At 37.8% G+C, this 14,043-nt stretch overlaps 1 protein-coding gene across 1 annotated transcript in view; it reads right to left on the reverse strand.

The window, feature by feature from the left end:
• CPA6 (carboxypeptidase A6) overlaps positions 1 to 14,043 on the reverse strand; it is a 296,049-nt gene that overhangs the window by 41,486 nt on the left and 240,520 nt on the right. The window contains exons 7-8 of the mRNA XM_068984112.1: positions 6,975 to 7,085; positions 6,393 to 6,483 (exon numbers count right to left, since the gene is read on the reverse strand). Of these exons, the coding sequence (XP_068840213.1) occupies positions 6,393 to 6,483; positions 6,975 to 7,085 (202 nt within the window). The remainder of the gene's footprint in view (positions 1 to 6,392; positions 6,484 to 6,974; positions 7,086 to 14,043) is intronic.

Genomic DNA, 14,043 nt, shown 5'->3' on the forward strand with positions numbered 1-14,043 from the left:
TTGTCTATTCTGGACATTTATATATATATAAATGGAATCATACAATATTTGTTGTTTTGTAACTAGTTAATTTCATGTAGCATTCATGTATGAGTTATTTTATGGATGTGTGTTTTCATTTCTCATGGGTATATACCTAGGAGCAGAATTGCTAGGTCATATGGCTACTCTGTGTTTAACTTTTGAGAAACTATTAAAACGTTTTTTCCAAAGTGGCCACATCATTTACATTCCCACCATCAAGTATTGAGTGTTCCAGTTTTACCCTCACTAATACTTGCTATGCTTTTTTTTTTTATTATAGCCATCTTAAAAAAAATGAAGTATATTTGCTTAACAATGTTGTATTAGTTTCTGGTATACAACAATGTGAATGTATGAGTACATATATACTGCAAGGCAGCCATATGTATACATATATTCCTTCCTTCTTGAGCCTCCCTCCCATACCCCCATCCCACCCCTCTAGGTTATCACAGAGCACCAAGCTGAGCTCCCTGCGCTGTATAGCAGCTTCCCACTAGTTATCTGTTTCACACATAGTAGTGACTGACACTGTATGACAGACTCTAGGTCCATCCAGATCACTACAAATCACTCAATTTCATTCCTTTTTATGGCTGAGTAATATTCTATCACACACACACATGCACACACACACACACACACACACACACATATATATATATATATATATATATATCAGTTCAGTTCAGTCACTCAGTCGTGTCCAACTCTTTGTGACCCCATGAATCGCAGCACGCCAGGCCTCCCTGTCCATCACCAACTCCTGGAGCTCACCCAAACTCATGCCCATCGAGTCAGTGATGCCATCCAGCCATCTCATCCTCTGTCGTCCCCTTTTCCTCCTGCCCCCAATCCCTCCCAGCATCAGAGTCTTTTCCAATGAGTCAACTCTTCACATGAGGTGGCCAAAGTATTGGAGTTTCAGCCCCAGCATCAGTCCTTCCAATAAACACCCAGGACTGATCTCCTTTAGGATGGATTGGTTGGATTTCCTTGCAGTCCAAGGGACTCTCAAGAGTCTTCTCCAACACCACAGTTCAAAAGCATCAATTCTTTGGCGCTCAGCTTTCTTCACAGTCCAATTCTCACATCCATACATGACTACTGGAAAAACCATACCCTTGACTAGACGGATCTTTGTTGGCAAAGTAATGTCTCTGCTTTTTAATATTCTATCTAGGTTGGTCATAACTTTCCTTCCAAGGAGTAAGCGTCTTTTAATTTCATGGCTGCAATTACCATCTGCAGTGATTTTGGAGCCCCCCAAAATAAAGTCTGACACTGTTTCCACTGTTTCCCCATCTATTTGCCATGAAGTGATGGGACCAGATGCCATGATCTTCGTTTTCTGAATGTTGAGCTTTAAGCCAACTTTTTCATTCTCCTCCTTCATTTTCATCAAGAGGCTTTTTAGTTCCTCTTCACTTTCTGCCATAAGGGTGGTGTCATCTAAGGTTATTGATATCTAAGGTTATTGATATCTAAGGTTATTGATATTTCTCCCGGCAATCTTGATTCCAGCTTGTGCTTCTTCCAACCCAGCATTTCTCATGATATACTCTGCATAGAAGTTAAATAAGCAGGGTGACAATATACAGCCTTGACATACTCCTTTTCCTATTTGGAACCAGTCTGTTGTCCCATGTCCAGTTCTAACTGTTGCTTCCTAACCTGCATATAGGTTTCTCAAGAGGCAGGTCAGGTGGTCTGGTATTCCCATCTCTTTCAGAATTTTCCACACACACATGCATATTTATATGAAAAATCTTCTTTACCCATTGACCTGTTGATGGGGTACATGTGTCTTTTCGAACTATGATATTTTCAGGGTAAATGCCCAGAAATGGGATTTCTGGGTCATATGGTAGTTCTGTTTTTAGCTTTCTAAGGAACCTCTGTACTGTTCTCCATGGGTGCTAAGTCGCTTCAGTTGTGTCCGACTCTTTGCAACCCCATGGACTGTAGCCCGCCAAGCTCCTCTGCCCATGGGATTCTCTAGGCAAGAATACTGAAGTGGGTTGCCATTCCCTTCTCCACTGTTCTCCATAGTGGCTGTATCAATTTACATTCCCACCAACAGTACATGAAGGTTCCCTTTTCTCTACACCCTGTCCAGCATTTATTTGTAGATTTTTTGATGATGGCCATTGTGATTGGTGTGAGGTGATACCTCATTGTAGTTTTATTTTGCATTTCTGTACTGATTAGTGATGTTGAGCATATATTCATGTGTTTGTTGGCTACCTGTATGTCTTTCTGGAGAAGTATCTGTTTAGGTCTTCTACCCATTTTTTGATTGGGTTTTTTTTTTTTTTTGGTGTTTTGATATTAAGCTGCAAGAGCTGCTTGTATATTTTGGAGATTAATCCTTTTTCAGTTGCTTCATTTTATAATATTTTCTCCCATTTTGAGGGTTGTTTAGCCATTTTAATGGGTCCTCATGGCTGATGATGTTGAGCATTTTTTTATGTGCTTATTCCAATTTGTATATCTTCTTTGGAGAAATGTCTGTTCAGATCATTTGTGTGTTTAAAATTGGGTCATCTTTTTATTGTTGACTTGTAAGAGTTCTTTTAATATTCTGAGCTCCTAATCAGATATATGATTTGCAAACATGTTCTCCCATCTGTAGGTTGTCCTAATAGTAATTTACATTTAGGCAACACTTGAATTATTCACAGATTAAAGCTTAGTATGGGATTCATCCAAACCCTTTGGTTTTCTCCTGGATTTATTGCAATTTGAAAAATTATGTACTAACAGTATTCTTTAAAAAAGAGTGCATAGAGGAAGGAAAAAACAACAACACAATGTCTAAGAGAGTGTATGTGCTCAATTAACTTTGGCAAATGAATGAATGAAATTTATTCTTGGTTCCTACACGTCTCTGCCTTGTTAAGTCACTCTGCTGGACTTTCAGAAGAGTGATATTCATTTTATAGCCTGAGAGCCCCTGGGCGGGGTGGGGGGCTTTAAAGTATTCGAAGTGAAAGTATTAGTCACTCAGTCATGTCTGACTCTTTGCCACACATGGACTCCTCTGTGCATGAAATTCTCCAGGCTAGAATACTGGAATGGATAGCCATTCCCTTCTCCAGGGGATCTTCCTGATCCAGGGATTGAACCTGGCTCTCCTGTATTGCAGGATTTTTTACCATTTGAGCCACCAGGGAAGCCCAAGTATTGGACAGGTATACCTATTTCCATGTATATGCTCTAAGCTGTCTTTTCCACATTGTATTCAGACTGTTATATGCATGTCTACAGATTTTTTTCATGATAAAACCACAGTTTCATGTTCTCCTCTTTAAGTCTGAGACTCAGTAATTTGAGAGAAAGAAATACTGGTTTTTGTCAGTTCAGTGCTGACTCGATAGTGTTTCCACTGGTCCTGGGCTTTTCTATATCAATAATATTACAGATATATATTTGGAGGTTCACTTAGGGATTTGATTTCATGTACTGCGATGCCGTTGATCTGCGAGTGGTTCCCTCAGTGAAGGAGATGGGTTAGATGCTGTGAGGGAGAAAGCTGCAGCTGCCTGCCGGTCAGATCAGCTGAATCGACTCGGGAGACCTTGGTGGGGAGGAAGGCCCAGCCACATCTGCATTCCTGCGTCACCTACAAAGGTCCATCAGGGTCATTTTGCCACTGACATTTGACAAAATCCCCTGCACATCGTGAGTGCCAACTCATGGAAAGTACCAGAATGATTCAAACATGGGGAGAATCAAAGGAATTCCAGCTGGGACTGTAGTTTGGAACAAAGAAATCAGAGAAGGTACATGGCTGAAGGAAGCAGGCTGGAGAAAGGAGGAAGCACAGGGAAGCGAGCCGCTTCTTTGTAATTGGATATAAACAAGAGTCTAGCTTTACCCTGCAGAGCTGGCTCGCCTGCTAGTGTGACTTGACTCAGTTACTATCCTGGATGCTCACTCAGGTGATTGTGGGCATCTTGGCCATGACATGCCTATGGATGCAGGCACCTGGCAGCTACTGAAACAGCACACGTAGTTATGAGCTTGCAAAAAGTTCCCGAGAGATGGAAAAAAGGGAATTTTTAAAAGTTAGTGATCTCAGGGAGTTAATATGAACAAGTTTGCTTTCTCAGTCCTGGTTGAAGGAAAAGAAAATTTAAATCTAAATAGCCATCAATAGTTATCACTTTATAGTATTTTTTAAAAGATTTTTTTTTTTTTTGGTGTCTTTATTGAATTTGTTACAATATTGCTTCTGTTTTATGTCTGTTTTTTGGCTGTGAGGCATATGGGTCTTAGCTCCCTGACCAGGGATTGAACACATATTGGAAGGCAAAGTCTTAAGCACTGGATTACCAGAGAAGTCCCCACTGTATAGTATTTATGTAATACTTTTCTTTCTCTCATAAGTGCAAATACTTTAAAGCTTATCTCATGGCTCATCACCACAACACTCCCCTGAAGGAAAGAGGTAGTTTTACAAACAACTGCCCTGAGGCTCAGAGGTGAACTGAGTGTTCTGGAAGGTGGGGAAGAATGGTTGGGTCACTGAGATGTAGACCCCTGTTTGAAGCTAGGACCGAATCATCATTAAACGTATGTTAAGTCCTTTAATTCCTTTAAGAACCTAATGAGGTGGGTATTATTATTATTACTAATTTGGTAGATTGGAGAAAATCACCCAAATCAGTCTGCTAACGATAGTAGAATGAAACCGTTAAAGTGAAGTGCAAGTGTTTAGTTGCTCAGTCTATCGACTCTGCAACCCCATGGACTGTAGCTGCCAGGCTCCTCTGTCCGTGGGATTTCCCAGGCAAGAATACTGGAGTGGGTAGCCATTCCCTTCTCCAGGGGATCTTTCTGACCCAGGGGTCAAACTTGGGTCTCCTGCATTGCAGGCAGATTCTTTACCGCCTGAGCCACCAGGGAAGCCATCTCTCTGTGATATTCTAAACCATATTCTTTCTGCTTTGCCAGTTCTAATGGATTAAAGAATGTTCTGTGGAAGGAGTCTCAAGCACACCTAGTTATCCTGCCTGCTGCTGGTGGGGATGGGAGGAGTGGCATCTGGTACCGAACCAAAGCCTCACAGAAGGAAAGACTGTGATGAGCTTCATTTCTAAGAGACTCTCGTGAGACATACTATTGCACAACGCTCTGGTCTGTATTTGGAAGGACTCTGAGAAACGGTAGTTCTTTACAACTCCATGTGGCTTACACTTGTTTCCCTCCTCGCTGTTGCCAACTAGGATACCTAGCAAAGTAAACCAGAATATGTCGCTTGCCCCCAAATATGCCTCTTTGACATAAAAATTAATTTGAGTCCAAGGCAATTGAGCAGCAGCAAATGCAGGAGAAGTTCTGTTCACCTTCCGTTTTTCTGCCTAAAGACAGGATATAAATTCTCCTACTGGAGACAGACCTTTAGCCCAGAGACAGCACCAGAGGAATCTGCAAACAAGCCTTCCTGCTTGAGTTTCTTCTCATATAATTATTTCCCACAGTTGGCAGCCCTTGGAAACTTAAAACTGTTTTCCTTTGTCCTATTGTTTCTCTACAAGTTTATTGCTCTTCTTTGAAGACTGTGTATAAGTTGGTGTTCTAAGTTGCCACTTGGAGTTACTTTTCATGAACTTTCTCCCATGTATCCTGTGCAGAGCCCGGAGTTACTTTTCATGAACTTTCTCACATGTATCCTGTGCAGAGCCCATTAATAAACTGTTTTTCCTTGTTAATCTGTCTTTCTGTTTAAGAGCCCCAGGTGAAAACCCAAGATGGGATGAGGTCAAGTTTTGCCTCTTCTACGCTAGCTATGGCTAATTTTCTGTTTCTCTCTTTTGCTATCTGCCTGCTTCTTTATGTTGCCACAAGAGTTTCCTTTCTTAAAATGACATCCTCTCGTTATTTAAAAGGTTACTGTCACGAAACATGGAATGTATTGGAAATATATTCACCAAATGAATGCCTAATCAGTGTATGATTGGCAGGTTGGTAGATTCTAGACAAGGATTTGGCAGCTGTGTTCACCATAGACAGATGAAGACAGGGTCAGCATTACTCTCAGTGAAAGGACAAATTACGTTGACTGGATTTATACCACAAACCACATTTCCTATTTTAGTTTCTGAATGACAAATATTTCTTAGTTTTCTGCTTTTATGTCTGTGTTTAAATTTTCAGTTTTTAGGATGAGGTTGCCAGATTTGAATCCTTTATGAAAATGCTTTCATTTTCTTTTGTGAATTACCGCTACAGTACATAACATAGGAGGTTTCCACATACACAAAGACATCAGTGTTACATCGGAGCCCTAATGGGCTCATCATTTTTGAGAGTGAACGCGATGGATACCTCTGAATCCGGATCCCAATTAGTCCCCAACATACCGCACCATTTTACCCTCCAGTTTCGATTGGCATCCACTCCACGGCAGCGAAACCTTGAGTTCCTTGACCTTGTTTTTCTCCAGAATCGATCCTAGATGTAATTAAAAGAAAGGAGGTGCTGAATAAACAGTTAAGAAGTTATCCCCATGCATTTTAATAGTTCTTCAGTGAATGAATCACAGCAGTGAAGGGTGGGGGATTTCCTCCAAGAATAAACAAATCCATGGAGTGAGAAGAGGACAAGATGAGCATTGGACACCCAGGTTCATGGTCCAATTCCTGCCACAGACTTCTGTCTTAGTTTCTCTTGGCCTCATTTCTTCACAGGCAAAATTGAATAAGCTGGACTAGACAAGTGATTTTTCATAATTTATTTGGAAGGAGACATCTTTTTTAAAACATGAAATCTTATGCAAAAGACAAACATATATAAACAAAATCAGAAGGTTGATGCTGTGCTGGGGAAGGGAGTGGAAATCTTTCCTAGTTCTGGAAGTACTAGGCTGGCTGCCCACCAAGCATCCTTCCTGCTTTAGGATAATTTTCCATGTTTTTTTCAGTTGGATAGGCAAAGTGACTTACATTGGTCCAGCTAAAATGGTATCCATCGACGTTAAACACAGGCATGATATAGAAATACAGATGATTCAATGTTTTTCTCATGGTTGGGTCACTCCTATATGTTAGAAGAGCCTAAAAGAGAGGTGACATGTTTCTTACAAATCAATCCCAAATAAAGATTTCAAAAAATAATATGAGAAATATTTTCTATCTATGGGAAATAGTAAACATATTGAGTTGAAAAGTAACAAGCTAATATGAGCTATAATTTGACATCACATGTTCTTTCTTGAGACTTCTGTCTCAAACTATTTCTGATAACATTTTAGCAAGGGTGCAAAACAGATTAATCGGGCAGCCTCTTATAATATTTCAGATCTGGCTAAAGTTTAGGATGATTAAGAAAGCAGCAATTTATATATGATCAGTTCTTTTTAAGACTCCATTCAGTTGTGGACAAAACAATTACCTAAATATTTTTATATTCTTACATGATACGTCACAACACAGGATAATTATCTGTGCCACTTAATTGTTTATGTGTAATGAGTAGCAGACTCAAGTTTTGGAACTTACTGCATGGACACTCTGTTCTTTCCTGACTTTTTCTACAAAGAGTTTAACAATTATTTATTGTGTCACCTTTATCATGGTTCCTTTGAAATCTTGCTTCTGTGTGACTGATGACAGGCTTGAAGATTCTATACTATTTGGCCTCAAATAGAAAAGCATTAAATATGCTAAATCAAGTTAAGAATACAAATATTTTGAAGTACCATTCCTATGGAACGGACTTTTAAAATAAGTCCTTTTTGATGCATGTTTTTCTATTTATAAAGTACCTTAGACAAACATTTAGAATATTTGTAACAATGGCTGCCTTTGGGGAGGGAGCCTGGGGGACAATGTATGGGAAATATTACCACTTCTCATTTTATATCCATTTGGATTGTTAGAATTTTACCATATTAAAATAATTCAAAATCAAATAATTCTTAAATTATATCTTGCTTTGGAAAATTTAAATACTGAAAAGTTTCAATTTTCCTTTACATCCAGGTATGTAGAATTTCTGAACCAATCATAAGTAGCATTCTGTATTTATACAGTGAGAATTCTGTTAATAGAGAGTAGCAATCCAATAATGCAATCTATTATGAGAAAGTATCACTATATTAGAAATAATACTGAAAATACAGGAATATATTCAAGAACATAAGAAATGAGTTAAATACTATTTTATTAAATATAATTTAAATACTTATAAATTAATACAAGTTGATAAACATTGTTAATACAATTCTCTTTTTTCTCCTTGAAGACTCAATAATTTGCTGGCCAAATAACTTTGGTAGAACTTTCATATGTGCTTGAATTTCTATTAACAGTCCAATATCTCAAACTAGAGAAAAGTTCCTGGTATGTGATCAATTGTACATACCCTGGAATTTTGTTTTCCTCTAATAAAAGGAGGTCTGCCAAAGCTTGGAGGAAGTCTGCTGGTGGGATGGCAGAGACAGAGTCATATGATTAGCTAACTTTTCTCCCTTAACGTTAGAGGGTTGTGGTTTTCCATGCCACTCTAGAGAGGAAGAAGAGATGAAAAGAATGTGGAGCAGCAAGGCAGGAATGAAGGGATAGGAAAAGTTGTAATTTCTCTCCTTTCTCTCATAACACTGGGATCCATGGCTTGTTTGTCTCAGTCCAAACTAGGGAAGTCTCACCTCTTCCAAGCACAGAAAATGTGCTACATGTCAGCACATTGCTGCTGCTACTGCCAAGTCACTTCAGTAGTGTCCGACTCTGTGCGATCCCTTAGACGGCAGCCCATCAGGCTCCCCCGTCCCTGGGAGTCTCCAGGCAAGAACACTGGAGTGGGTTGCCATTTCCTTCTCCAGTGCATGAAAGTGAAAAGTGAAAGTGAAGTCGCTCAGTCGTGTCTGACTCTAGCGACCCTGTGGACCGCAGCCTACCAGGCTCCTCTGTCCATGGGATTTTCCAGGCAAGATTACTGGAGTGGGTTGCCATTTCCTTCTCCAGCACATTAAACACTAGATTATGCTGGACACTTGCATGTGGGCCTTCTCATTTTATTCTGCCTTCTCTTCCTCCAATGAAATTGACTGCCATGCTTTTGTATTGGAGAAAATACTACTAACTTCCTTTTAAAAGAATCACAATTTATTTTAGGCAAATAGAAAAAATACAAAGAAATTACATCCATTACATCTTGTTGTATTTATCGAATCTTTTGAAGAGAAAATCAAGACATTATAGGTGAAACTAGAGCTCCCCCTTTTTTTTAATCACTCTTAGGTCCCATTTTCCTCCCCTCCTTTAATAAGTATCCTCAATTTGCCATTATCATTTCCGTGTATGATTTTCTAATCTAGTACATACATGTGGATTCATGAACAATATATAATATGTGTATGCTTTGAAATTTCATGTAAATGAGATAATGATATGCCAATCTTCAGTTTGCTTTTCTCTCCAATATTATATTTTGACACTTACTAAGTTGATTTATTCATTTTTAACTATTATATGGAATTCCATTATAGGCAAATGCACACTATATCTATCCCTTATTTTGCTGATGGATGGTTATTGTTTCTAATATTTCAGTGTTACAAGATTGGCAGTGAACATTCCTGAACATTTTTCCTAGATATGTGTGAAAGTTTCTTTATGATATAAATCTAGGAATAACTTGCTGGGTCATGGATTTCTGTGCCTTGCCCTTCACTAAATGTTGCCATTTTCTGTCTAAATCAGCAAATATTTTCATTATCAGTAATGAGAATTCCCATTGCTCTACAACTTGCCAACCCTTGGTTTTGTTAAGCTTTCAATGAAAAAAAGTTAATGGGTATGAAAATATGTTTAGTTGTTTACTTCATATTTCCCTGATTACAATTTATATTGAACAGCATTTATATAATGATAGGCCATTCTAGGAATTGCTCACTCATGTTATTGCCTATTTTTTCTATTAAATTCTCATTCTTATATTCTGAATATTAATCTTCATTTGGTTATGTGTGTCATGATCATCTTCCTTTCTTGCGGCTTATTGCTTATGTTCATGTCCTTGTTGTATACAAGTTTTCAATTTTATTACCCTTAAATACATATGTGTTACTTAAGAACCCATCTCTGTTTTAAGATTATAAAGCTATTACCTTGTATTTTTTTCAAATATCTATTTTAAAGTTTCTTTTTAAAGACCTTAAAACTGTTAGAAATGATTTTTTACATGATGTTCAGTTGAGATTTATTTATTAATGTTTCTATTATGGAAGGCCAATGGCTCTCCTGTACTCATTTGGATGAGTTGTCTTTCCCCCAGTAAGTTAGTATGTCACCTCTGTTGAGTATCAAGTTTTCTTTCAAGGGAAGAATTGTTCTAATGCATTTTGGTTTGTATCTATTCACCAAAACCACATCATGGTTTACCTAAACTCTGCTGAGTCTCATTGAATGTCTCCCACATTCAGTTCCATTTCAAAATTATCTTGGCTATTATTGACTCTTCTCCATTTATGTTAATTTTGAAACTGAGGTTGAGTACATGACAAATGTTCTGTTCTATATTAGGTTGTTCTTTTTTGCCATTAATTGATATTGAATTTTAACAAATAATCTTTCTTCATATAGTAACATAATCATGTTGTTATGGTCAATTTCAGTAAGTAACTTTCTAACATTAAATCATCCCTCTATTTCTGGGATAAGCCCACTAGGTTATGATATACACTGATATTATGTTGGCTGGATTTAGGTTGGTAATATTTACATCTGTATTTTTGAGTGAGATAGACATAGTTTTGGAATCAGAGTTATTACTCTATTATTTGGGGAGCAAACCATCTAGGCCTACAGCAGAAAGGAATTAAATACAAAATAAAGATATAGAAGGGAAGATGTATCTTTAATTTGTTTCATTGGTTTCTGCTCTTTATTCTTTCTTTCTTTCATTGACTTTTTCTAATTTCTTAAGAGTTGAAAGCTTAGCTCATTAACTTGGGCATCTTTATTCTTTTTCTAATATATTTATTTAAAATTATAAATTCCTCTTCAGCAGTACATTAGCTACATTTTATATGTTTTGGTATATAATAGTTTTGCTTCCATTCAGTTGTAAATATTGAAAAATTTCCTTGATTTCTTTAAATTATGAGTTATTTGTAAATGTCTGTAATTTTAAATCATGTAAATTAACCATCTTTTTTATGTGAGCTTTTTTAAAGTCATATTTTTATAAATAATTTCTAACAATTGCATTGTAGCCAGAGGAAATGATCTATGTGATCTTTGGTATCTCTTGACCTTGCTTTCGGCCTAGTATTTAGTCAATTTTTGCAAATGTTTCAATGGTGCTTGAAAACAATATGCATTCTCTAGTCACTGGGTGTGTGTTCTATATGTGTTTATTAGATTACACCTATTAATTACACTGTTTTTGTCAGCTATATTCTTACTAAAATTTTTGCCTGTCTGCTGTCTTAATTGCTGAATTGTGCTTAAAAACTCAATTATTTTATTTTTTAGATTAATTTTTATCAGAGTATACAATACTATATTAGGCTCTAGTGTACAGCAAAATGGATCAGCCATACGTATACATATATCCTGTCCCTTTGGGAGTTGGTGATGGACAGGAAAGCCGGGCGTGCTGCAGTTCATGGGGTTGCAAAGAGTCGGACACCACTGAGTGACTGAACTGAACTGTCCCTTTGGACTTCCTTCCCATTCAGGTCACTTCAGGACATTAACTGGAGTTCCCTGTGCTGTACAACATGTTCTCATTAGTTATCTTTTTATACATAGTATCAATAGTGTATATGTGTCAATCCCAGTCTGTCGATTCCTCCCCCTACCTTTCCCTTGGTAGCCATACATTTGGTCTCTCCATCTGTCTTTATTTCTACTTTGCAAATGGGATTGATCATTTATACCATTTTTCTAGATTCCATAGATATGTGTTAATACACAATATTTGTTTTTCTCTTTCTGACTTCCCTCTTCATGACACTCTCTAGGTCTATCCATGTCTCTGCAAATGACCAATTATGTTCCTTTTTATGGCTGAGTAATATTCCATAGTATATATGTGCTACATCTCCTTGATCCGTTCCTCTGTTGATGGACATTTCTGTTGCTTCCTATTTATGTTATGTCCTAGTAATTGTAAGTAATGTTGCAGTGAACATGAGGGCTCGTGTATCTTATTGAATTACGGTTTTCTTTGAATATATGCCCAGGAGTGGGATTGCTGGGTCAAATGGTAGTTCTAAGTTTATTTTTTTGGGAAAACTTCATATTGTTTTCCATAATGGCTGTATCAATTCATACTCCCACCAACACTTTTCCCCACACCCTCTCCTGCATTTATTCTTTGTAGATTTTTTTATTTTGGCCATTCTGACCAGTGTGAGGTGACATCTCATTGCAGTTTTGATTTGCATTTCTCTGATAATTAGTGATGTTGAGAATCTTTTCGTGTGTTTGTTGACCATATCTATGTCTTTGGAGAAGTGTATATCTAGATATTCTGCCCTTCTTTCATTTGGGTTGTTTTTTTTTATATTTAGTTGCATGAACTGCTTGTATATTTACGAGATTAATCCTTTGTCATTTGCTTTGTTTGCAAATATTTTCTCCCATTCTGAGGCTTATATTTTCAGCTTGTTTATGGTTTCCTTTGCTGTGCAAAAGCTTTTAGGTTTAATTAGGTCCCATTCGTCAATTTTTGTTTTTATTACTCTAAGAGGTGGGTCAAAAAAGATCTTGCTGTGATTTATGTCAAAAAGTGTTCTGCTTATGTTTTCCTCTATGGGTTTTATAGCATCTGGCCTTACATTCAGGGCTTTAATACATCTTGAATTTATTTCTGTGTATGGTATTAGGGAGGCAGTTCATATGGCTCAGTGATAAAGAATTTGCCTGCCAAGTAGGAGACATGCATTTGATCTTTGTGCTGGGAAGATCCCCTGGAGAAGGAAATGGCAACCCACTCCAGAATTCTTGCCTGGGAAATCCCATGGACAGAGGAACATGGCATGCTACAGTCCATAGGGTCACAGAGAGTCAGACAGGACCGAGGGACCAAAACAGTCAAGAACATGGTGGTAGGGAATGTTCTGATTTCATTCTTTTACATGTTGCTTTCTAGTTTTCCCAGCACCACTTATTGAAGTCAGTGTGTTTTCTCCCTTGTATATTCTTGCCTCCTTTGTCATAGATTAGGTGGCTACAGGTGTGTGTTTATCTCTGGGCTTTCTATCATGTATTGATCTATATTTCTATTTTTGTGCCAGTACTATACTCTCTTGATTACTGCAGCTTTGTAGTATAGTCTGAAGTCAGGGAGCCTGATTTCTCCAGCTCGATTTGTCTTAAGACTCATTTGGGTATTTGGAGACGTCTGTGTTTCCATATAAATTGTAATTTTTTTTGTTTTAGTTCTGTGAAAAATGCCATTGGTTGTTTGATAGGGATTGCATTGAATCTGTAGATAGTTTTGGGTAGTAGTCATTTTCATAATATTCTTCCACTCCAAGAACATGGTATGTTTCTCCATCAGTTCATGTGATCTTTTATTTCTTTCATCAGTGTCTTATGTGTTTTCTATGTACAGGTCTTTTGCCTCCTTCAGTTCAGTTCAGTTCAGTTCAGTTGCTCAGCCATGTCTGACTCTTTGTGACCCCATGAATTGCAGCACGCCAGGCCTCCCTGTCCATCACCAACTCTCGGAGTTCACTCAGACTCGCGTCCATCGAGTCAGTGATGCCATCCAGCCATCTCATCCTCTGTCGTCCCCTTCTCCTCCTTTCCCCAATCCCTCCCAGCATCAGTCTTTTCCAATGAGTCAACTCTTCACATGAGGTGGCCAAAGTACTGGAGTTTCAGCTTTAGCATAGGTAGGTTTATTCCTAGGTATTTTATTCTTTATTCCTAGGTATTTTATTCTTTTTGTTGCAATGGTAAATGGGATTATTTCCTGAATTTCTCTTTCTGATCTTTCATTGTTAGTGTATAGGAATGCAAGATATTTCTGTATATTAATTTTGTATCCTGAGACTTT

The sequence above is a fragment of the Capricornis sumatraensis genome, chromosome 11 (genome assembly GCF_032405125.1).
Source record: "Capricornis sumatraensis isolate serow.1 chromosome 11, serow.2, whole genome shotgun sequence".
NCBI lineage: Eukaryota > Metazoa > Chordata > Mammalia > Artiodactyla > Bovidae > Capricornis > Capricornis sumatraensis.